General features: G+C 31.6%; 3 protein-coding genes across 3 annotated transcripts in view; 1 reads left to right on the top strand and 2 right to left on the bottom strand.

The window, feature by feature from the left end:
- Nucleotides 1-40: 40 nt before the first annotated feature.
- LOC111713351 (uncharacterized) lies at nt 41-5,434 on the bottom strand. Its single transcript, XM_023488203.1, has 10 exons — nt 5,376-5,434; nt 5,223-5,273; nt 4,878-4,981; nt 3,830-3,860; nt 3,609-3,674; nt 3,136-3,173; nt 2,496-2,558; nt 2,212-2,292; nt 1,566-1,609; nt 41-304 (listed from the first exon to the last, which is right to left on the bottom strand). The coding sequence occupies exons 1-10, from the start codon at nt 5,407-5,409 to the stop codon at nt 286-288; spliced, it is 531 nt and encodes a 176-aa protein (XP_023343971.1). The 5' UTR covers nt 5,410-5,434; the 3' UTR covers nt 41-285.
- Nucleotides 5,435-7,828: 2,394 nt separating this feature from the next.
- LOC111713348 (APOBEC1 complementation factor) lies at nt 7,829-17,115 on the top strand. The gene is made up of 11 exons (XM_023488201.1): nt 7,829-7,923; nt 9,248-9,316; nt 10,219-10,271; nt 10,758-10,827; nt 11,463-11,482; nt 11,811-11,894; nt 12,312-12,457; nt 13,246-13,810; nt 14,205-14,319; nt 14,624-14,800; nt 15,769-17,115. The coding sequence occupies exons 1-11, from the start codon at nt 7,894-7,896 to the stop codon at nt 15,931-15,933; spliced, it is 1,494 nt and encodes a 497-aa protein (XP_023343969.1). The 5' UTR covers nt 7,829-7,893; the 3' UTR covers nt 15,934-17,115.
- Nucleotides 17,116-20,862: 3,747 nt separating this feature from the next.
- Nucleotides 20,863-24,366, bottom strand: part of LOC111713347 (uncharacterized) — a 6,345-nt gene continuing 2,841 nt past the window's right edge. The window contains exon 2 of the mRNA XM_023488200.1: nt 20,863-24,290. Within this exon, the coding sequence (XP_023343968.1) occupies nt 21,187-24,290 (3,104 nt within the window). The 3' untranslated portion in view covers nt 20,863-21,186. The remainder of the gene's footprint in view (nt 24,291-24,366) is intronic.

Below are 24,366 nucleotides of genomic sequence, written 5' to 3'. Positions count from 1 at the left end.
AAGATAATCGAATATGTTTAAACTCAATGTTTTGATAATGAGATTTATTTTAATAAAATTGATGAATATTGAAAACACATTTTATATTAAGCACATAAAAAAACGGTGTTAGTTCTGTGTTAGTTAGTCACATCTCACATCTATGGTGTAGATAAATATTTTAAAAAGAAAGTTTTAATTATGGTTTGAATTAACTTCTGACATAATTTTTATTAAAATTAAAACTCCTCCCTTGAACGAGGAGAGGAGTCAGGTCTGTTGTTGAATTCCGTCCATTAGAGTCCATTATCCAAGAGGACAGGGGCTAAATAAATATCAATTATTTTTTTTCTCCAAGGTTAAGTGATAGGAACAAGTAAAAGCAGAAAATTGTTTAATTTCACGTCAAACTAAAGTAAATTCCATGTAAGATTGAAATATTATATGTTTTCTCCAAGGTTAAGTTATAGGAACAAGTAAAAGCAGAAAATTGATTAATTTTACGTCAAACTAAAGTAATTTCCTTGTAAGATTGAAATAATATATGTTTTCAATAATAACTCCCTCTTATAAACAGCTGTTAATAAGAAAACAATTTTGATTACATTACAGCTGAACAATTTAAAAATAAAATAAATAGAGCTACGAGGTCAGAAAGTCGTAAAAGTAATATTACGTAAGTTTGAACCCTTTTATCATATATCTGTTGGCAGTGAGTGAGGAATAATTACTTTTTTCCCTTTAAAAATGATTTGCTCCACAATACAGGACTCTCCGTCTGTCGATAAAGCTAATTAAAACAAATCGATGATAGTGTTCTGTATTTTAAAGTTAGGTGAAATTCCAGAGATGATAAAATATATTATCAGCACTTTCTTTAATAAAACTCATTCTAAAACAATTTGTACAAATCATATCTCAACTAAAACTTGTATAACAATTTTCTGGATATTTGAGGAGATGAAAACAATGAAAAATTGTCGATTAAAAACTAAAAAAAAATTCTGAAATGAGTTTTTCATCGAAAGTTTCGGGAAATGAGACGTCAAACGAAGTAGAAAACTTTGAACATTTTTTCCAACGAGGTTATAGTGTATAGAGTGATGATGTACGCCAATCCTTTACTTATTGTATTGGCTATCAACTATACCGAGAGCGTACTGCACATTTGTTTCTTATAAGTTGATTCTGGCCTAAACTTTAGTATATCAATATTAGTAAACAGTTGTAAGTGTACAGTACAGCTAGCTGAGCACACAGGTAGAGAACTATCATCCCACCTGATTTTTTCCAATTGAGTTTCACAGAAGAAAGTGTTGATAAAAACGGGCTAAATTTTCATGTCTGAACTTTGACCAAATATATTGCATAGTTTGTTGGAAACAGAGGCGTAGGCAGGGGGGGGGCTATGGGGGCTCAGCCCCCTGGATCAGTGAAATCTATGGATTTCAGTGGGGTTTTATGCCCCAACGGTTGCTGAGCCCCCTCATGGAATAAAAAAAGTTAAGCCCCCCCTGGACAAATACCTGACTATGCCCCTGGTTGGAAATTATTCGGAGATCTCACATTCTTAAATAAAATCTAACCTTTCACAGTATCCCCATGCACCTATGTTGCCTATATGATTGCCCTAATTATCATTGGCATAAATACATTTAAGAAAAAGAATGCAAATTTTAACCAATCCTTAATCTACTATTGTCGTCATTTTTAGCGACCATGTTTTTGAAGAATCTCAAGGACAGCGTTCAGCTTTGTCTGATCATTAATAATTAATATTTCCATTTCCTCTTTATGGAATTCAGTTTTTGCCACAAGCTCAAATTTACTAACCCTTTATCTTTGGAACCTGGAAATCTTAACTTTCTACATTTTTAAACTTAGAATATTTGATCTAGCATAATTCATAGCTAGAAATATCTAAAGTCAATGACATTGCACTGGAAAGATATATGAATTAGAAAATTAGAGTTTGTGGCAAAGACTCAACTCCTTTGTAGAACAATTTTGATTTTTTAGTGGGTTCTCTCGAAGGCAACTTGTGAGAATTTAACACTTTTCTAGGTAGAAAAACGACAATATCCTACATATCATTGATCAGATAAGGGTCTGAAGGGTACCTAAGCTTTATAATCGAGTATGACTATTTATAAATGTAGGGTTACATGAAATTACAACAACTTCTCATTTGAAATTTGGAGAGAAAAAAATTAAAACCATTTCTGACAATGCCTGTTGATCGGTTTGTGTTGAACACCAAGGACGGTTTTCCTGTAGGTTAGCAGCATTATCAAGTGAACAGAAAGTATAAGTCTAAAAGAAGTTCATGACAAAACATTTTTTAAATCACAATTTTCGTGTACAATATTTCAGCTTGTTTCAAGCACTGCGAACCGAATTTTTGCCTGAAAAGTTCCAAAAATATTGTGCATGTACGATATTTTTTTATCTTAACCTGGTTTTTATATACATTAGTTTTAAACACCTTATATTTTCAAATTTATTTGAATAATCACCTTGCGATTAAAAGTAAAGGGGAAAATACATCTTCTTCCATCTGTGGTTAAACACACTTGTTTCTGCTCATTAAACAATACTTGAGAATTTGTTAGAATATTACACCAATATTCAGGTTGTCGATATTAAATTTTAAAAAAATGTTTATGAAATATTTTTTGCGCTCTTACAATAAGTTACTCCCACATAAGCTTGATCTTTGCATGATCCTAAGAATTGACAATTTTATCGTTTACTCGTACCAGTCCGTCTAGTGTACCCACATAAGCTTGATCTTTGCATGATCCTAAGAATTGAATATTTTAGCGTTTACTCGTACCAACCCGTCTAGTGTACCTAGTATGTTGTTAAACGAGCTCATTTTATGCAAGAAAGTTAGGCGGTCTTCAGTAATATTGCATCAAATCCCAACTAAAGCAACAGAAAAAGCTGATTTGAAAAATGCATCCTTTTTTGTGTTATTGGAATTCATTTTAATATTTTTTTAATTTTTCAACCTTTAAGGTTAATTTCAAAATATTTTTGTAATATTTTTTATATATCTATTTTATTTTTAAGTATATAAAATATTATATTAAACTTAAACTTTTTTGATTATATCTTTATAAATGTTCAACTTTGTATTAAGTTTTGATTTTCCTGTAGAGCAATCTTAGCTTTTATCCCTGCAGCGTGCTCTAAAAAAAGATTAATGCATCTGTCAAAATTAGAAATTGATAAAAATACTTTAATGCTGCACTTCAAATATTCAGAAAACAAAAGTCTAGATAAATCAAAAAAATTCCTTCTTAGAGGGACTGTAAAGGTAAATTGAAAGGGGGTATAGGCTGAAATCTGAGAATCTGAATTCCTGGAAAATCTAGAATTTTTTATGTCCAAAACCTGGAATGTGAATATTCATATTTCTTAAATATAAAACAGCCAACATAGTGTTTAACAATTACAAGCGTTTCTATAGAATAATAAGGAAAAGTCCCTCATCCTTGATCAGTCAGAGGTTCAAAGGGTACCGTTGTGAATTGAGAATGTTTCTCTTTAAATGGAAGGTCATTTGAAAATATACGCTTACAGTCCCTTTAGTTGTCATGTTTACTGGGACACCCTTTATTTACCCTTAGAGTAGACCATCTCCCACATTTCAGTAACGTCAACTAGGGGAGTGGAAAAATCTGGCGAAGCTGAAATTTAGATAAAGTTATTTTAGAAATTATTTCGACGATTGTTTTTTAATCTCATTTTGTTTGAAATATTGAATTTAAGAAAAACATTTTAAATTACGAAAAATATAAAATCATAGTTTCTTTGTCGTGCTTCGGCAAATATTAAAACTTACGATATTTTTGACCAAGAGTGCACTCATTGTTCTGAAAAAAAAGAATTTTTTTTTTCATGGCATCGTAAAAACATTGAAGTTAATGAAAAGTTCATACTGTAAAAAAACTTGGATAACAAAATTTTCGTATTTTCATGGCAGTTCAGAATTGGTATATAGGACTTATAGTATATATTTTGGATAACGTCGGCCATAAAATTTGGGATTTTTTTAAAATTTGGTTCAAACTAGTTTTTCAATCCAGTTCTATTTGCTGAGGTAACTCTTCAAGTTCCTTAATTTTTAAATAGTTGGTTCAAACTAGTTTTTCAATCCAGTTCTATTTGCTGAGGTAACTCTTCAAGATCCTTAATTTTTAAATAGCATGGTTCAAACTAGTTTTTCAATCCAGTTCTATTTGCTGAGGTAACTCTTCAAGTTCCTTAATTTTTAAATAGTTGGTTCAAACTAGTTTTTCAATCCAGTTCTATTTGCTGAGGTAACTCTTCAAGTTCCTTAATTTTTAAATAGTTGGTTCAAACTAGTTTTTCAATCCAGTTCTATTGGCTGAGGTAACTCTTCAAGTTCCTTAATTTTTAAATAGTTGGTTAAAACTAGTTTTTCAATCCAGTTCTATTTGCTGAGGTAACTCTTCAAGTTCCTTAATTTTTAAATAGTTGGTTCAAACTAGTTTTTCAATCAGTTCTATTTGCTGAGGTAACTCTTCAAGTTCCTTTCTTTTTGCTGCATTCTATGATGTCGGCCCCAGGGCGACTTCCCAATTGACAATTTCCCAAGTGGCAACTTCCCAAATGAACAATTTCTAAAGAGGCAATTTCACAAAGTTAGGCCCTCTGATGCGCTGCAGGCTGTATTGGATGGGCCGAGGACTGACTTGAGAAGTTGCTGTTTGGGAAATTGCACATTTGGGAAGTTGTCACTTCACTTGGGAAAGTACTCTTGGGAAGTTGTCGCATAGGAAAAAGCCTTTGGAAAGTACATTAAATCCATTCTTTCATCTTTGAATTAGGCTTAATTTGCAGAAATAAATTGACCCATAGTTTAAAACCTGATAATCAAGACGGTCACATAGCATATCCGCAGCACATCTAGATATACATAAACCCAGGGTTTGGGCTTGTATAGTACTTCTCTTGTACATAGTTACTCCAACTAAACAGTACATGAATTATAAATATATGATACATAAAATCAGTGTTTGGGCTTGTACAGTACTCCTCTTGTACAGTTTTGCTTCAGAAATACGGTACACAGATATAAAATATATGATATATAAAATCCAACATAAAATTAGCACTCCTCTATATAAATATAAACAATAAAAGAATTTGTTATTTAAAACTAAGAATTCTGAAAAATTTGATTAAATTTTAAAGGAAAAAAATTGTGGTACTTAGGTTTGATTTGATTGATTTAACTCCATGGTGCAGTCCAACCACAATATCTAAATCAAAACAATTTTGACTTGTGAAAGCCTTAAAAGCAAAAAGCAAATTAAGTTAAATTTTTAAATAACAAGAAAATATATCAAACAATTTGTTCTCTCCTAGGTAAAGCAGCAAAAAGCTCTTAAACCTCATTGTTTCTGAAAATATTCTAAATACAACTGGGAGTTCAAGGGCACACTGTGATTTACTTTGTACTGTTCTGCCCTTTAGCGTGACTGCGTACATGTATTGTGTACTGTACTACATCATCTAGCTGCCTATAGGCTTAAAGTAAACCTTGTACTTAAAATGAACCAGAGTTTTCAGTGGCATAAATTAAACTGCTCAAAACTACCCTTGGATAGGCCTTCCGTTCAGAAAGTCAACAAATAAAGTTTAAAACTTTATGATTTATTTTATAGTTATTTTATTGTTATTAATAGAGAAACTGTTCACTGTTCTCAACTGTTCAAGTTTAACGATTAACGATCAAAAAAGCGAGACACACTTAATGTTGCCTAGCTCTAAAAGAGAGAAAAAGAGAAAAACTTTTAAAATTTTTGATACATTTTCTTTGAAAACCTCTTGATCCAGTTAATTTTTAAACTATCTTGGGAACCCAGCTATGCCTTGAAACTAAGTTTTCCCACTAAAAGTAAACTCAACAACCATAAAACTTTGAAACCAAACTAAAAACATTTCCTAGGTTTAACTGAGTTCCCATTTAAACTTTAAGGGAAATCAGTCAAGGATAGGATACGAAAGAATTCTAAAAGATAAAACTTTGTAAAGCTAAATATCACTTTTATACCATGAACAGTCTCTTCCTGGTTGTATTATTTGTTAATGCAAATTATATTTGCACTGCAAAAACTTTCATTGTCGGTAATTTTATTACCTATTACATATTGTTTAACCCTATCCTGGCAGGGATACTTGAAAACCAGGATACACTGAGGGGAGGGGAGGGGGAAATGTTTCTTGGAAAATCCAGTAATATAGTAAAAATGTTTGCAAAAAAATAACCTGATGTGTAATTAAGAAAAAGTAAAAATGTGCAAATTTCTTTTGACAGGTTTTATGCAAAAAACATGCAAACAATTCTTTGCAAAACTTGTTCAATCCATTTTTTTATGTCAAAGGCTTTCTAAAAATCTAAAAATTATCAAAATCTGACAACTGAAAGTGGGTCAAAATAAAGATTTATTTTGTTACAGGAAAAAGAAGTAATTAAGGCAGTGTGCCTGAGACACAGGCAGTTAGCATAAAAGCCCAGTTTTAAAGCCCTAGAGTGAGGGCTTCGGGTATTTAGAAAAAGTCAGAAAATTAAATTAAAATTAAAATCTTTCCAATTTAAAAGTCCTTAAAAATTACGATCAGATTCAGGGCCTGTATAAAAAATACATATTTAGTTATTATTAAGAATAATAAGAAAATTGTGCGAAATATGATAAATTATACATTTGTGAAAAGCCCTTACCATGGCGAATTTAAATATGCAAAAATATATGCAAAATTTTCAAAAAACTAAATTTGTATTCAAAGAAAACTAAAAATGTGAAAATTCTCTTTAAAGGCATCTGTGCGCTTTGAGCCTAAAGTGATGGGCATGTGTAAGTTGGAAAACAAAAAAAATTGAATTGCACCCTAAGACCTAAAAAATCTCGACATTTATAATTGCAAACTTTAACAGAAAAATCCGCAAAATTTGATTTTCGATGAAAAATAGCTGCTTAAATTGTTTCTATGTGAATTGGACGCGAAGCACCCTGGAAGTCTATTTAAAAAAAATCATGTAAAAAAATCTCATTCTGTGTGGATACTCTTGTTTAATTAAGTTCTGGATATTTCATAAAAAGTTTAATTTTCTGAAAAGTTTAAACTAATATTTGATCATTTATTAAATTTTTCATTTCTCTCATATTAATAATAGTATGGTGTAAATCCATCAAAACTTAGCAATACAATTACAATGTTTAGCCAAATGGTAAATATAATGTAATTTTCATTTTAAATAAAATTCAATTTTGTTCTAACAAATTAAAAACTAAATTTTTAATTGAAAATTGAAAACACGGTGCTTTAGATGAAACCAATTTTTTTCCGATAAATTTTTTCTGTATTTTATATTCTTTTTGTTTTTTAATTAATTGTTGGTTTCATTCCATATTTACAGCGATTCAGATGGTTCCATATTCACGACGATTCAGATGGTTTCATATTCAGTGCATGAGCCCACTCTTTAGACCTAATTTAATGTAAAGGTGTATTTTCATTCTATAATTGACTTATAGTTATGTCATAATTTAAAAGTCACGAAGCCATCAATTTTTGCCCAGTGAACGATTTTTTTCTACTTTAACCTAATTAATAAAGGCTAAAAAGTGAAGATATTTAGGAATATATATTATAACGAGAAAAAACATTAGCACATAAAAAATAGATATTTAGTTTATCGTGCATTATACAAAATAATTGGAGTGAAAACTTCTAAAAGTAAATAATATCATATTTGTGTTAAAAGTGGAGGGGGGGGTGTTAGTGACCGAATATTTTATCATCAAATAGCTTTTCCCTGATTTCTTTGATTTGGGTTTTTGTGATTCATTTTGATTTTATACTTTTATTCTTAATAATATGGAGATTTACAGCAAGGAAAAAATACAGGTAAACGACTGTAGAAATGCTTTTTATACAAATAAAACTTCCCATATTTTTAATTGAATTTTTACTAACGAAGATCAAGTGTAAAAGAGGATTTAACATTAAAAAATCGTTATTTTAAAGCATACTAATTTCTAAATTGTACCGTTTTATACGCTTAACAAGTAAATGTATGCACATATGTATGCACTGTAAAAAAAAACGTCTCATGTATGCTTATGCATACACTGTAAAAAAAAAATTTCCGTGGGCAGAGTTTTATTGTAATTACAATTGATACAGATGCTTGAATGCATACGACTTAAAGTTACCAATACAATAAGCAGGACCAGTTTGGGAGCTGAGCAACACCAAATTAAGCTAAATATAAAAGATTTAGCATTCTGGTGTAATTTCTGTCACCTAGATTAAGTTTGAAAAATGTGTTTGTCAGAATGAAGGATGCAAATTCAATTTTTCACTATTTTACGAAAATTTTCGCCAAAAAAATTATATGTATCAATTGTAACTATACTATAACTGCAATTGGTCTAATTATCCCTGCAATTGGTCTAATTATCCCTGCAATTGGTCTAATTATCCTTGAAATTGGTCTAATTATCCCTGAAATCGGTCTAATTATCCCTGCAATTGGTCTAATTATCCCTGCAATCGGTCTAATTATTCCTGCAATTGGTCTAATTATCCCTGAAATTGGTCTAATTAACCCTGCAATTTGTCTAATTATCCCTGAAATTGGTCTATTTATCCCTGAACTTGGTCTAATTATCCCTGAAATCCTGAAATATTCCTTCCCGATAAATATTAGGTTCATCGTATGTTGAACGATAAATCTTTTGTTAATCTGCAGATTAATGTAATCTTTATTCGATATCCACAGCGTATTTGTACCCTAGTAGTGAAAACTGAAAAGAAGAGATTAAATATTGATCATCAAATTAAAAGTGCTGTGGATATCGGAACCAAGCGATTAGGATTATGAGAGCATCCAACACTAACGTTCCCGCGGCTATGTTACATTTATAAAGTTGCATTTCCGATTTAAAACTGCCTTGTAAAGAATGCGTGAGACTTTCATAATCTTTTTAAATTTTTTTATCGTTTTTTTTACAAAGTGACCGTCGCATTTCTGCTCCGAAGTAAGGGAGTAAATTTTCAGAATTAAACAGTTTTCAAATTAAAAACGACGACATCTTTTACACTATTAATCAGACAAAGGTTTGAAGGGTACTGTTGCAAATTGGGTAATTTCCGTTCATATTAGAAAAGTTTAGTTATGGCCATGAGTTATGGGAAAATTATTAATTTATTAATGTTTATATTCTAGGTTGAGCAATGCTCTAGTCCTGACAAAGGGTGTGAAGTGTATGTTACCCGTATACCAAGAGATGTTCAGGCAAGAAATATGCCTTTGTTTGTTTTGAGGCAATTTTTTAGTTTCTTTTAATCTTTTTATTTGGGCTAATTATTAGAATTAGCCAAAATTTAATTTACAGAAATAAATTTTTTTTTCTTCAAAACCTAGTAAGAAAAATGTAAAATATAAATTTTATTAAAAACAGAAAAACAAACAATTTTTTTTAAAACCTTGATCATCCCATTTTAATGTTAAAATTATTGTGTGCAAATTCTTTTCTTCGAGGCCAATCTTTTTTAAATTGTCACTCATAGGCTTTTTAAAAATCCGGGGGGGGGGTATTAGGGGAAGGTATTTTTCATGTCGAATATGGCTTGGCCACTTAAAATATTTTTTTTGAGAGAAGTGTTATGTTTTAGTTAAGAATCTCGACCGAAAATTATAAACCAATGCTATCTACAATTGATACAATGTTCGTAAATGAAAAGATTATCAGAATATATTCATTTTGTCCATTCTCATCATGAAGCACAAGACAAATGCATTTTAAGATGAGTATTGTGACAGAACAATCCCCCACATGACCCCCTAAAATACCCCAGTTTTAGTCTTAATTCTTAACGAGCTTTCTTCGAATTACAAATTTACAAGTAATTAAACAAAAGCTAATAAATTGACAGCTTCTCTTTGTTTCCATGATTTTGTGTATTCATGCTGAAATAAAAGCTTGAAATAAGTCAAAATTAAAATAGAAAGTCGTCTTCATTATATTGATATAATCGCCTACCACTGTACCAACTTAATCTTTCTTTTAATCTTTTACTTGAAGTATTCGGTTAATTTTTTTTAATAACGGAAAGTTCAATAAAGGAAATAAAAGTGAAATCAACTTTAAAGACAAAATGAACATTTTTAATTTGATTAATTTTCTAAATATTTAGGAAAAAGATCTGGTGAATATTTTCAGTAAGATTGGAAAACTTAGAGATCTTAGGTAAATCATTTTTTATAATAAATAGTTCTTATAAAAACCAATTTATTTAAAAATCTATGAAGTTGAAACCCAAGTGTTAAAGTTTTGTTACCAAGCCCTAAAAATAAGGAACAAGAAAATTTTTTGAGCATAATTATTGTTGTTATTATTATTATCATCATTATTATTATTATTATTATTATTATGGTCATTATTATTGTTAGTATATATTATTATTGTTATAATTATTATTATTTTTATACATGTTATGCAATGAATTGCAGGAAATGCAGGACCATACTTTTAATATACTTTTTCCTCCTCCCATAATTAAATATTTAAAAAAAATTCCATTGGGATCAGATTTTATAAACAGCGAAAAGCGGCTGAACTGCGCATATCGATTTGGACCACCTCTGTTGTAGCCGGATCAATTAAAAAATAAGTGATTTAAATATGTCTCTTAAAGTTCAACTAGTTCCTAATTATATAAATGCTGATTATCAGGTTAATGATGGAACCAACAGGTCTTGGACTTAACAGAGGTTACGCATACATCAGATATTTCTCAGCAGAGGTAAAATATCTTTAAATTAAAGGGACTGTGCCCATTATTACATGTGACCTTACATTTATATGAGTGACACATATATCCGATTCTAGACGTTTATAACTCAATTTGCAGTTTGCACATTTGTATTTATAAACATTTGTATGACAAGTATCGTTGTGAATCGGACATGTGACTGTAAAAAGCACGGATTTTTTGCTAACATTATTCATTGTTCACATTGTTACCCTTATCAGACAATATTTCTCTTATCTTAAGAAAATTCCTTTATCTTAAAAATAATTTTAAAAAAATTATGTGTCACTATTAATGATTTAATAATAATATTAATTGTGATAAATAGTAGGAAATATTCAATGTCTGAGTTTGAAATAGTTTAACATTAGTAGATAAATAATAAATATGCAAATAATAATAATGAAAAAAGTAAAACAGTGATTACCAGAAAACTGTGGAAAAGAAGGCGACATTAAAGTAATGTATTTAATGGTTTTTCAAAGCAAATAGTTTTATGAATAGCTTGAAATTCAAGTTATTTAGAGAAATGGTCCTGTTTCTACTGCACAATTACAGGGTGTCATGATGTTCATAGGTCTGTTCAAACTCATACATAGAGTATTAAAGTCATCTTCCTACTCCAGAGTTTTCTGGTTCTCACTATGTTAGTGTTAATTAATATAATAATAACAATAATCATGATAATAATAATAATAATAATAATAATAATAATAATAATAATAATAATAATAATAATAATAATAATAATAATAATAATAATANCCCCCCCCCCATTTTCAAGTTTCAAATATTTAAGGCATAAAGAATTTTAAGAATTGCAAGTTGGTAGACTCAAAAATTTAAATTTAATGGCACAAAAAAAGTTTTATAAAACGAAAAAATGGTTAAATTACCAATCAATACTTGTTTTAAATCTATTTAAATACTTAAAAATTGAAATAAATTTTGTTGTAACTTTGTAACTTGTCTAGGTATCTAGTTGTAACTAAGTCTGTTGACAACCGCAGACTTTGGGTAAACGGAATACCTAAAAGTAAATCTACTGAAGAGATTAGGTAAAATGATGTTTTTTGAAAATTTAAAACTATTGACAGAAAAAGGAAAGAAAATGAATAGCTTAAAAAGTTTAGAATTTAAAATTACGCGAGGTACACTTTCAACGTAACTTTCAGCATAAAAAGCGCTGATCATGACTGATTTACAACCAAACCATTGAATAATGCATCGGACTAGCAATTTGGAAGATATCGTCATTTTTCTATTTGAAAGTAGTTCAATTTATCAACTACCTGGCGCATAGTTTGTCAACAACAAGAAAATTAAAATCTGAAGATAGAATAAAAGATGTTTCATTCACTTAAACAAATATTAAAATGGCATTGTCGGAATCAGAAACTGAAAAGTGTCACTTAAAATTATTTAAATTATTTAAAAAAATATTTTCAACATATTTTCAAAATGGCATATTTCAGGAAAGAAATGGAGAGGCTGACTGCTGGTGTCCTCAATATTATCCTGTATCCCAGTCAGGCTGATAAGACTAAGTCTCGAGGCTATATGTTTGTAGAATATGATTCTCACAAGTCTGCAGCTATGGCAAGAAGAAAACTCACCCAAGGTAAGAGTTAAACATTTTTATCTTAACTAGATGTTGTTTTTCTAAAAATACAGAGTTGTTCATAATGCGCTCAGTCGGTTCCAGGGTTGGGCATTAATTTTGTTTTAACTTTCGTTTTTAGAAAAAACAAAGCAAAACTTTCGAACTGATACTTTTAACAATTAAACCAGCAAAAGAAAAAACCGAAAAAAATCATATGTTAGTTTTCCTGAATGTAAATTTTTTTTCCAATATAAATTTGAATAAAAAATGTCTATTACTATTTACCTGGAGGTTTCATTTAATAATTTCTGCTATACTCTGGATGGAATATGCCGAGATCACCAGTATTAAACTTTGTCATTTGAATTAGAATCAACAAAAAGCGCTATCCCAACCAAAAGTTTTAGCCTCTTATTGATCAATTTTTTTATTTACTATCAATATTTTTTTCTTATACAGAAAAATAAACCAATAAAACAAAAGTTATTGTTCATTCTTCCTTTTGTTAGAAATGTTGTAATTTTGTAATTTGTAACTTCCAGAAAGGATATATATATATACAACATTTAATCATAAATGTTAAGTACACAATCTTAAGTGATGTGACGTTTACAAATAAAAAAAATTCCGTTGGAGATTTCTGATTTAAATTAAAATAAAAAAATCATGCTCATTTCACTTTATTTTATTTTGAAAAATAAGCCGAACATCCGAATTGATCTTCCAAAATATAAACAAACCGCTGAAAGTTTAAATGAATGCCAACAAAACAGAAAAGTAACATTCAAAAAAAAAATTATTTTTAGGTTCTGTGAGTATTTGTGGACAGGAGCTTGGTCAGGTTGACTGGGCTGAGCCTGAGCATGAGGTTGACGAAGAAACAATGTCAAATGTAAAAATACTCTTTGTTAGAAACCTCCTTCTTGAAACTACAGAGGACACCATTCGAAACCTGTTCAATAGAAAAGGAAACAATGATGTGGAGCGTGTGAAAAAAACAAAGGATTTTGCTTTCGTTCACTTCTCCACTCGTAAATCTGCAGAACAAGCCCTGTCAAGTTGTGAAAACCTTCAAATTGATGGAACACTTGTAGAGGTACTCTGGAGCAAACCTGTGGATAAAAAGCTTTACAACACAAGGAAAACTCTCACTAAGGCATTCACCCTTGGCAGTGAAGTAATTGATGGAGAGAATGGATTGGTTCAAGCGCTATCGCCACGAAAGCGTGGAGCAGCGGGTATTCGAGGTCTTGGCGCACCAGGCACTGCTCCATCCAAGCAGCTTGTTCAGAGATACTGTTCCCTAACATCTGGGAATCAAATACAAGTGAAGCAAATAACTCCTTTCCAGAATAATTTCACTTATTTCAGGTAAAATATCATTATTATTTAATTATCTGAAAATACATATAGAAGGCATACCACATTTTGGAAATTTCATTCAGAAATACTTGTTTACTTTATGATTTAATACACTCTTTGTGATTTAAAACCTAATTCCCATATTTTTCAGGACATCATTATAGAAAAATGTTATACTTATCATAGTCCTTCAGTACCATCTCTGTGAAAGATTTTGGATCCTTCACTTTTGTTGGAATCAAAACAGCAACTTTTCTTAAATCCACTTAAATCTGCTTTTAAAAGTGAGTCAACTATGTTCATACAATGTTGAATTCTTCTTGCTATTTTTAAATCTGGTCATTCGAACTTCTCTAGGAAACGGTATTATCAAGCTCACTTATAATAACCTAATCTTTTTCAGATCTGCTCCAGACATACTTCTGGATATTTGTCATAGTAATCGTTGGGGGGAACCCATTTACTCTCTATCTGTTACTGTTCCAGGGGAGGGGGCCATGAAAATGTATATATACAAGGTAAGAAACAGTCTTCCAGTTTACTGTGCACTCTTATGAATCTTATATTCCCAAAGCTCAAGCCATGACATTGACAAGGCACATGTACCATATAAGTCAATTAGATATGAAACCATGTGCGACAACAAAAATGTTGAAAGAGGTTTCTTCCCAAATGAAAATTCTTCATATTAGCCAGTTAAATTCAGAACATGGTCAGCTTGAATTTGTATTCAAGCTGATCACGAAAAAAATCAAATATTATCTCAGCCATGACATTATAAAGGTTTCAAAGAAAGGTTTTTTGATCAGCAATATTTTTCAGGTGACTATACCAAACTACCCGTTTCAACATCCTCACAACGTATTCCAAACATATAACCTGAAACCAACTCCAGAAGAGGCCAGACTAGAGGCTGCTCAGTTTGTGTTGGCATGTCTGAGGATTAGTCCTGAGTACCTCTGTAATATTAGCAGCTTTAATCCAGCCTCTATTCCTCAGGTTATTAGAATAAAAATTTATTTGGTAGACTTCAAACGAATAATTTGCTACTGGTTGGTTTAATGTCAGAATACAAAACGATTTCTATTTAATCTATTATTAGGGCAGGGCACAGTCTGACTTTTTAAAATCGTTCCGTTCTGTTCTAGAACGAGGGCCTTCAGCTAAATCGTTCCATTCTCGCTCCTCTTTTTTTATCGTTCCGTTCTCGTTCCGTTCCGTTCCATTCTGAGTAGAATAACAGTCTTCCCATTCTTGGCGTTCTCAGTTGAAGAATGGTTGCATCCCTCTTGTTCTGTTCTTAATCAAGAACGTTTCCATTCCCATTCCGTTCTTAGTAACTAACAATTCCATCCAAGACAAAAGTTTTATAGAAAAGAGTTGGTTAAAAAGTAAAATAATTACGATTTTTTAATAAAAAGTTCCTCATGGCCGTAAATATTACTTTAAATTATATATTTTAAATTTAGAGTTAAAAGAATAAGCTTTCACATTCCTGATTTAAAATGCGTTCCCAACTTAGAACAAGGTCTTGATAATAAGAACGTGTTAACAATTTTAACCGTTCCTTTCAAGCAATTCCTGTTCCATTCTGTTCAGTTCTTTTACTAATCGTTCCAATATTTTTAAGAACGCGTTCTAAGCGTTCGTTTTTTTTCGGAACGATGGGATCATTCTTGATTGTTCCGTTCGTTCTTAGGAAAGAACGTCGTTCCACCAGGAACGTGCCCAGCCCTATCTGTTAGTCCTATTTACATTATATTAATTAGATTTTCCAATTATAGTCTATTCATTTTCTGCATTTCATTTTTGTTTTTTTTATGCTTTAAATGCTTACATGAGCTAGAAATGGGAATCAATCAGAGTGGCATACAATAGGGGGGGGGGGGCTTTAGGTGCACAGCCCGCCCCCCTAGAAAATTTCCTGTACACACAGACCCTGATATTAACTGAATATTTTGTTTAAGGTGTATCCTCTAACTGCAGCCACCACACTTCAAGGAGTTCCGTTGACCATGACTGCCCCTGGTGGACTGCCAGGAAATACTGGCATGCGATTGGTTTATCCAGATCCGTACACAGCCAATTATGCGTCATTGCTCTCTTCCATGTGTGGATTAAACGTCAGCTAAACATTCCTAAAAATTAAGATCTATTTTGAATATGACTTAAAATGGTCTTTTTCCATCAGTGTTGAAAGTTTTGTGTAACGTTTTCTAAAATAACTGCAATGACTCTTGATAATTTTAGGAATGGAATTAAATTTTGTAAAAGTCAACATGAACGTAGAACATTGTTTGAAAAACGTTTTTTTTAATATATACCAATATTTTGCTACATCTGTATAAATGGGTAATCTGAATTTTTCTGTAAATATTTATTTAGTTCAATTTAAAGAGCCTTCTCCTGTTGAAATATTGATTAGAAAATACAAGTTGATAAAGCATTCCAATAATATAACTTTTTAATAATAGGGATGGGCAAGGTTCGGCATATGAATGAAAACGAAAGACAAAAACGTCAATCTTCCTATCGGCGTCACTGAACGAAATAAACCATTCATTAAAAGGATCTAACAATAAAGAACAGAATGAGGGCAATGGTCGTTCAGTTGTTGATTTAAATTGCACGGTCTAGTCTTTACCGTACCGGCCTGTCTAGTGTACCCAGAATGTGGTTAACCCGACATGTTTTCAACAGAATAAGGCGGGTTGAGCTGTGGGGGATTTCTAACCAATAATTTATTTATGACTTTGAAGACAGTATATCGAATACTTGGTATATATCCACCCTTAATACTGTTAAAAGTCTAAATCCAAATCGCTTAACGAATGGGAAAAAACGGGAAGTCTGTCTGTTCGATTTACTTATCCAAGTGTTCCGAGCGAATTAGATTAAGTTTAAAAGTGCTCAGTCCTGGTAAAAAATGAAACACTGTTAGTTACATTTCTTTGAATTAAAAAAATAAACAATTTTAAAAATAATCAATTTCAAAAATTAATTAGACTCCAAAAATGTTTAGATTTTTTTCTCCATGTTTGTTTGTACACAGAATGTACTAAGAATACTTTACAATGTCAGCATTTTGTTTTACATTGTAAAGACAAGGTTTATTTTTATATATTTCTAAAAATTCCCAAACCAAAATGACTTTGTCTATATAGGAAACAACATTTCCATTTATAAAGATTGTTTAAAATCCTTGAAAACTTTTTTATGTCATAAATCTATGTTTAAATGTGTACCTACTACCTACCATTGTAAATTTTGTAATGTGTATTCCCGTAAAGAAACCAATAAAGGATTCAAGAAATTTTGCTTTTCTTATTTTTTTTACCGAATCACATTTTGTACATTGAGACAATAGTACTATGGAATAGGAGAACGACTGTTAGACTCAAATAATAAATTAATCAGAAAACAAAGTACTTGGTCTGTTTAAGAAGATTAGTTTAAAGAAGATTAGTTTAAAGTAGATTAGTTTAAAGAAGATTAGTTTAAGGAAGATTAGTTTAAAGAAGATTAGTTTAAAGAAGATTAATTTAAAGTAGATTAGTTTAAAGAAGATTAGTTTAAAGAAGATTAGTTTAAAGAAGATAATTTCATAAAAATAAGATTAAAGAAGATTGGTTTAAATAGTTTAAAGAAGATTAGTTTAAAGAAGATTAGTTTAAAGAAGATTAGTTTAAGGAAGATTAGTTTAAAGAAGATTTGTTTAAAGAAGATTTGTTTAAAGAAGAATAGTTTAAAGAAGATTGATTTAAATAAGTCTACTTTAAAGAAGATTTGTTTAAAGAAGATTAGTTTTAAGAAGATTAGTTTAAAAAAGATTAGTTTAAGAGGATTTGTTTAAAGAGGATTAGTTTGAAGAGGATTTGTTTAAAGAAGATTAGTTTAAAGAAAATTAGTTTAAAGAAGATTAGTTTAAAGAAGATTAGTTTAAAAATGATTAGTTAAAAGAAGATTAGTTTAAAGAAAGTAAGTTCAAAGAAGAATAATTTCAAAAAAATAAGATTAAAGAAGATTGGTTTAAATAGTTTAATGAAGTTTAATTTAAAGAAGATTAGTTTAAGGAAGATCAGTTTAAAGAGGATTAGTTTAAAGAAGAACAGTTTCAAGAGGATTAGTTTCAAGATAAATAGTCTGAAGAAGATGAATTTAAATAAGTCTTTTTAAAGAAGATTTGTTAGATGATAAGTTTAAAAAAGATTAGTTTAAAGGAGATTCTTTAAGAGATGATTTTGAAAGAAGATTAGGTTAAAGATGATTAGTTTTTAAAAAATTAGATTAAAGAAGGTTCGTTTAAATAGTTTAAGGAAGATTAGTTTAAAGAAGATTAGTTTAAAGAAGCTTAGTTTAAAGAAGATTAGTTTAAAGAAGATTAGTAAAAAAATGATTAGTTAAAATAAGATTAGTTTAAAGAAAGTAAGTTTAAAGAAGATTAATTTCTTAAAAATAATATTAAAGAAGATTGGTTTAAATAGTTTAATGAACTTTAATTTAAAGAAGATCAGTTTAAGGAAGATTAGTTTAAAGAAGATTTGTTTAAAGAAGATTAGTATAAAAATGATTAGTTTAAGAGGATTAGTTTGAAGAGGATTAGTTTAAAGAAGATTAGTTTAAAGAAGATTAGTTTAAAGAAGATTAGTTTAAAGAAGATTTGTTTAAAGAAGATTAGTATAAAAATGATTAGTTAAAAGAAGATTAGTTTAAAGAAAGTAAGTTTAAAGAAGATTAATTTCATAAAAATAAGATTAAAGAAGATTGGTTTAAATAGTTTAATGAAGTTTAATTTAAAGAAGATTAATTTAAGGAAGGTTAGTTTAAAGAAGAACAGTTTCAAGAGGTTTAGTTTCAAGATAAATAGTCTGAAGAAGATGAATTTAAATAAGTCATTTTAAAGAAGATTTGTAAGATGATTAGTTTAAAAAAGATTAGTTTAAAACGTATTTGTTTAAAGAGAATTTGTTTATGGAGAAATAGTTTAAAGAAGACTAGTTTCAAGAAGACTCTGTTTAAGAAGATTTGTTAAAAAAGAACTGGTTCAAGGAAGATTAGTCTAAAGAAGATTTGTTAAAAAACAGCTGGTTTGAGGAAGACGACCTTTTATTTTCTTCACTCAAATGAACAGCAAAAATCGGGGAATAACATCATACAATTTAATTTGTATAAAGTTATCTTCCATTATAAATTTACCTAAATTTCCTCAAATTTCCTTTATTTTTTCTGAAGCAGAGACCTTTAAGTCACATATTTAGTAAAACTGCAATTGAAATAACCAATTTTTATTCTCATGTTTTCTTGATCGGTCATACAAAACTTTTAAAGGTACCGTTGTGCATAGATAGGGATGTTAACGTTTTCATTTTTCAGAAAAACGATTGTTTCGTTATGATAACGACGACGAAAAATCGAAAACGAAATGATCATTTTTAAAAACAATCGTTTTTTTTAAAAGTTCGTTTTTAAAAATATTTTTTTTCAAAACGATCGGTTCGATAACGATTGTTAATGAAGAGAGGAAACCGACCAGTGAGTAGTTTTAAGAAAATATCAAGGAGTTTTAACTCCCCCACAACTGTTAAACTTCATGAAAGACGACATTCAATAAAGTTGCATGTAATTGTTTTCCAAAAACGACCGTTTTGATAACGTTCGTCGTTTCGTTAATTATCGCAGTTAACGCCAACCCTTCGTTGATGATCGTTAACGACGACCCTTCGTTAACGATCGTTAACATAATTGTCAATAAAATTTTTTTTCAAAAACGATCGTTTTTTCAAAAAGGATCGTTTTTTTTAAAAAAAACAATCGTATAAAAACGGTCGCAAATCGTTTTAATAAAAACGATCGTTTTCAAAAACGATCTCTAATCGTTTTCAAAAAGTTCAAAACGAGTGGGTCGTTTTTAAAAAGATCGTTTTCTTCCAAAAACAAACGATCGTTTTTGAAGACGAAACAAAAAACGATCGTTTTCAAAAACGATTAACAACCTAATGTATAGGACATGTTTACACTCTGTAAATGCAGTATCGCTTGAAATTACGTTTAGACTGTTTCAAGGTTAATTTATTTTCTTCTGCCTAAAGCATATTTACCTAATAATGAGACAAAGATAAAGTAAGTTTGTAAATTCAGAAAAAAATAAGAATGTAAGAGATCATACAGTGGTCTCAGAAGTCTCATCTTTTTTGAGCAACCCTATCTCATGTATGTGAAATAAAGCGACATTTTTAATAAAACAATTTTGAACCACTTTGTAAATTATAGTGATACTGTTTTTAAATTTAATTCAATTGGATAACATTCCAATCGATATAGCATTGTATCTGTAATTGTTATCAAACGTAACTTTATATAATAGAATATCCAAAAAGAGGATTAAAAGAAGAAAATCAAAAGTGTGTACATTGAATAATCAGATTAAGGGATCTTGATTTAAGATATCTCATTCAATTACTATGGATGCTAAACTCGACTTTAACTCAACTTTTTGAATCCCAGTTTTTACCAAGTCAGGGTAAAAACTTTGATTTCAAAACTCCACTTAAACTGGACTTAAACTTCACACTTGAACTCCAGTCACCAACTGGGTGAAATCTGGGTGCATAAATTAGACTTAAACTCGACTTTTTGAATCCCAGTTTTTACCAAGTCAGCAACTGGTTAAAATCTGGGTTCATAAACTTGACTTAAAGTCGACTTTTTGAATCCCAGTTTCAGTGTCAATATATACATGAAACTTCAACTGCGCTAAAATGCATTAATAAGTGAAAATTTAATAATATTTGATGATTTTTCAAAAGAATTGATATGGAAGAAATTTTATGCTACTACATTGGCAAATACAATGTTTCAAAATTTCTATCATTTTGGGGTAAATCGATGTTTTCATTAGAATTATTGATCAGATGAAGGTTTTAAGGGTACCGTTGTTAATTAGGCATGCCCTCATTTTATAAGGATAGCCAAAAAAAATTAACAAAAAAGTTCCTTTAAAAACTTAACTATAAAATCCACTAAAATTACATTTCGAATAAAGATTTATATTTTAAAAAATAAAAGTTTGTTAATCATTTATTGAATACATTCATAAAGATTTTATTTTTTACGATTTAAACAAAGCTTTTTAAACGCAGGTGTGCATTTTGTTAGTTACAGTGTATCAGCATTTCTTAACTTTTTCATCACTTTTTTATTTCTTATAAAATATTTTTAGAATTGATGAATTTCCCATTGATTAATATTATCATAGTGCATATTTTTGTATATTAGTAAACGTGCACATTCAGGACTAAAACAAAATCTCATTAATAACAATTCTCTAAAATATTAATTTTAGATTTTCACTAAAACGCACTGTATAGTGTTGAGTGCAAGAATGATCAATTGGATGAATTTCTACGTGAGCGGATTGGTGGAGTGGGAGGGATGGGAGATGATGAAGTTATCCCGGATAAAGATCCAGGGGTTGCTGTAGAGTTCCTGGAGGGTGTTCTTTTCATCCTCAATGATGAATGTGGGCTGGTTCCCCTGGAAAAGGACATATTGGCGTACAACAAGACACCTATGTCCCGGTGGCCTGCTTCCATAGCAACGGACAAAGCGGTTAGCCCATCATTATCTGTCGCGCTGAGGTTTATATCTGGATGCTGAAGGAAGAGTTTGACTATGTCAACATGACCATGCTCTGCAGCGCACATAAGTGCTGTACTACCATCTTCATCTCTTATGTTAATATCTGCTCCGGCTTCTTGTAGAAGAGTAACCATGTCCAAACGTCCATGACTTACCGCTAGCATCATTGCTGTTTGCCCATGTTGGCTAGCTCGCATGTTGACATCAGCTAACAAGAAGAGCCGACGAACAACAGCTCGGTGAGTTTCACTGCTGATTGTTGCAAGGGATATAAGCATACAGCAAGTGTATCCAGCCTTGTTTAATATGTTAGGGTTTGCAACCTTAGAATCAAGAAGAACAGAAACTACATCAAAGTTTCCATGTGAAACAGAATAGTGGAGGGCAGTGTTTCCATTTACATCTACAAGATTCACAACTCTGTCCAGCAGTTCCTTGGACATATCTTCAATAGTATCAAGATAATCATCTACATCTAGAGGATTAGATGTTTTAGTAGAGGAAGATTTAAACCACTCTTGTTGAATGATATTGACAGCGTTGGTGACCTGGGCGTTTGACCTGGATGCCCCTCGTGATATAGAATCGTGTAGAACTTTCAAGGCTGACATCATTTCCTTGGAGGGTTCTGCCTTTTTCCTGTTTTCATCTATTGGTGCAAAAAGAGCTGAACCAGGGAGGGGAAAGGAGTCGGATAGTTTCTTTTCTGGAGTATCATCAATAGTTTCTGTTTCTTCTCCTGAATCTTCAAATAGCACCTCATCAATTGATCTTGTCATCTGACGGTTGAAGGGTCTTGAGGATTTCTCAGCACCCTTATCTAACTCCATATTTCCAACCCCTGTGTTAGATTTGTCAATAGTTTTCTTCCTTATCACATCTCTGTCAGGGTTAGAAAGTTTATCAGATTTGCAGGTAGGAAACATCTTCCTTAGTGCAGGAGGGGTTACAACACGAGGAATAAATGACCGTACTTCTGTAGTGGGAGATGAAGGAATAGAAGATTTTTCTGAAGATTCTATCATCTTTTTACTCAAAGAGGGAGAAAATTTGGGGATTAGACTCTTCTTCTCCGAGCTTGAATTCAGGTTTGGAGTTGATGACCTTGTTAAAGGGGATGGAGCTCGTTTGCTCCCCCCTGATTGAAGATTAGGATGAGGTGGAGGGGTTCCCATATTTCTACGAACAGGTGGCGGTGTGCTAGTTCCTGATATGGAGACTAATTTTCTGTTACTGGGCTCAAGATTGGATTTAGATCGTTGCATGTAGACTGGTTCCAGGTTTGATTTAGACCTTTGCATGCCAGGGCTCAACGATCTGTTCATTACAGAAAGGTTTGATGTAGAGCTGGCGGCTTTCACTTTCTTAGCTTCTGAATCCTCAATAGGTCGGGGAATCTTGGAGAGCCAGGGCATATCAGAAGATGGAGGGGCTATGCTTGGAGTTGTTGGAGCTGGTCCTGATATTATCCCTTCAGCAACATTATGAATGTCCTTCTCACATTTATCACAAAGATTTAAGGACACAGCTGGATTTTCTAGGTCTGGTGTGGAAATAGGACTTCCAGGTGGTAGATGGAGGGCGTTTTTCACCAGAGGCAATATCATTGCTGATGTTGACACAGATTTTGTGAGCAAGGAATCTCCAACCTTGACATCTTTCGTTTTTGATTTTGGTTGAGCATCTGTCATTGTACCCTTTGTTTTCAGCTCAATCTTGGGCGGGGTTGTGAGAGCCGAAGGTTTCCTTGATCCTCCTCTATCAGAGTTAGTTGATGACCTTCGGGACACGCTGGGGGATGAAGATTTTCTTAGACATGGAGCAGTCAGGCTTGACAAACGCTGGTTCACCCGTTCCGGCAATTCTACAGGTTCAAACACCATATCTGCCACTCTAGGTGACTCAGTGTCTTTAAATGCAAAATCTTCAGTGTCTGTCTGTTTAGAAGCTCGGATGATCTCAACCCATTTCTCAGTGCATACGCCCACTGTTCTATACTTAGAAGGCTCTTTTGGATCCTCTATTATCTGGAAATCTCCAACGCCAATTGTTCTCAAAAGACCCATCCTCTCAACCTCTGAAAATCCACAAGCAACATCATAACTTTCAACTGGTTTGGGAGTAATTTGACACCAAGAATCAACCTTGTCTACTGCCCTATAATCATTGCCCAGCTTGCACTGTAATCCAACATCAATTACGAACGGTCTTAGGTTTTCCATCCCGACTTGACAAGCCTTTTCTGATATATCCTTGCTGGGCGGGGGACCATTTACTGCTTCTTCTTCCACTTTTTGTAGAGCTTTTTGAAGCAACGGACAACTCATAATCTCTTCCTCAGTTTTGAACATCACTTCTTTAATCTTTAACTCCATCTCATCTTTTGATATCATCTCACCCATTTTCATCTCCGTTGACGTTGCTTTTGGTATTGATCTTATCTTAAGTGTGTTTGTACCATGATGGACTTTTCTAGGTGTGGGAGGTGATTTAGGAGCAGGATCCGTGTTACTGCTTCTCTCTTTCATCTCAAGTTTAGGTTTAGATTCATGCTCAGGGTCCGTGTTAACCTCTTGATTAACCATCCTTGGTTTGGGAATGTTTCCAACCTTCTCCGCAAACTCAACAGAATCTTTATTATAGTACTTCCGGCCTCCGGCGGTCGGAGAGATATCAGAGCTATCGGAGTTGAAGCCACAGGACGTGGATCTTTTCCTCTGAAAGGAAATAAATTCCTCTGGATGTATGGTGGAACACTTTGCATATGGAGACTCGCTCCGGGCTCGTCTGTTCAGGTTTGGAATTGAGTATTTCCGTCTCAGGCTGTCAGACATCTTTGCAACTCTCATATCTAGAGGCAAATCAATAAAGTCGTGATCTGTCAAATTATCCCTCAGCTTTTTATGTTTACTGTTAAACTTCATGAA

The sequence above is a fragment of the Eurytemora carolleeae genome, unplaced genomic scaffold (assembly GCF_000591075.1).
Source record: "Eurytemora carolleeae unplaced genomic scaffold, Eaff_2.0 scaffold1119, whole genome shotgun sequence".
Taxonomy (NCBI): domain Eukaryota; kingdom Metazoa; phylum Arthropoda; class Copepoda; order Calanoida; family Temoridae; genus Eurytemora; species Eurytemora carolleeae.
The sequence above is the reverse complement of the archived record's forward strand: the minus strand, read 5'-3'. Positions and strand labels throughout refer to the sequence as shown.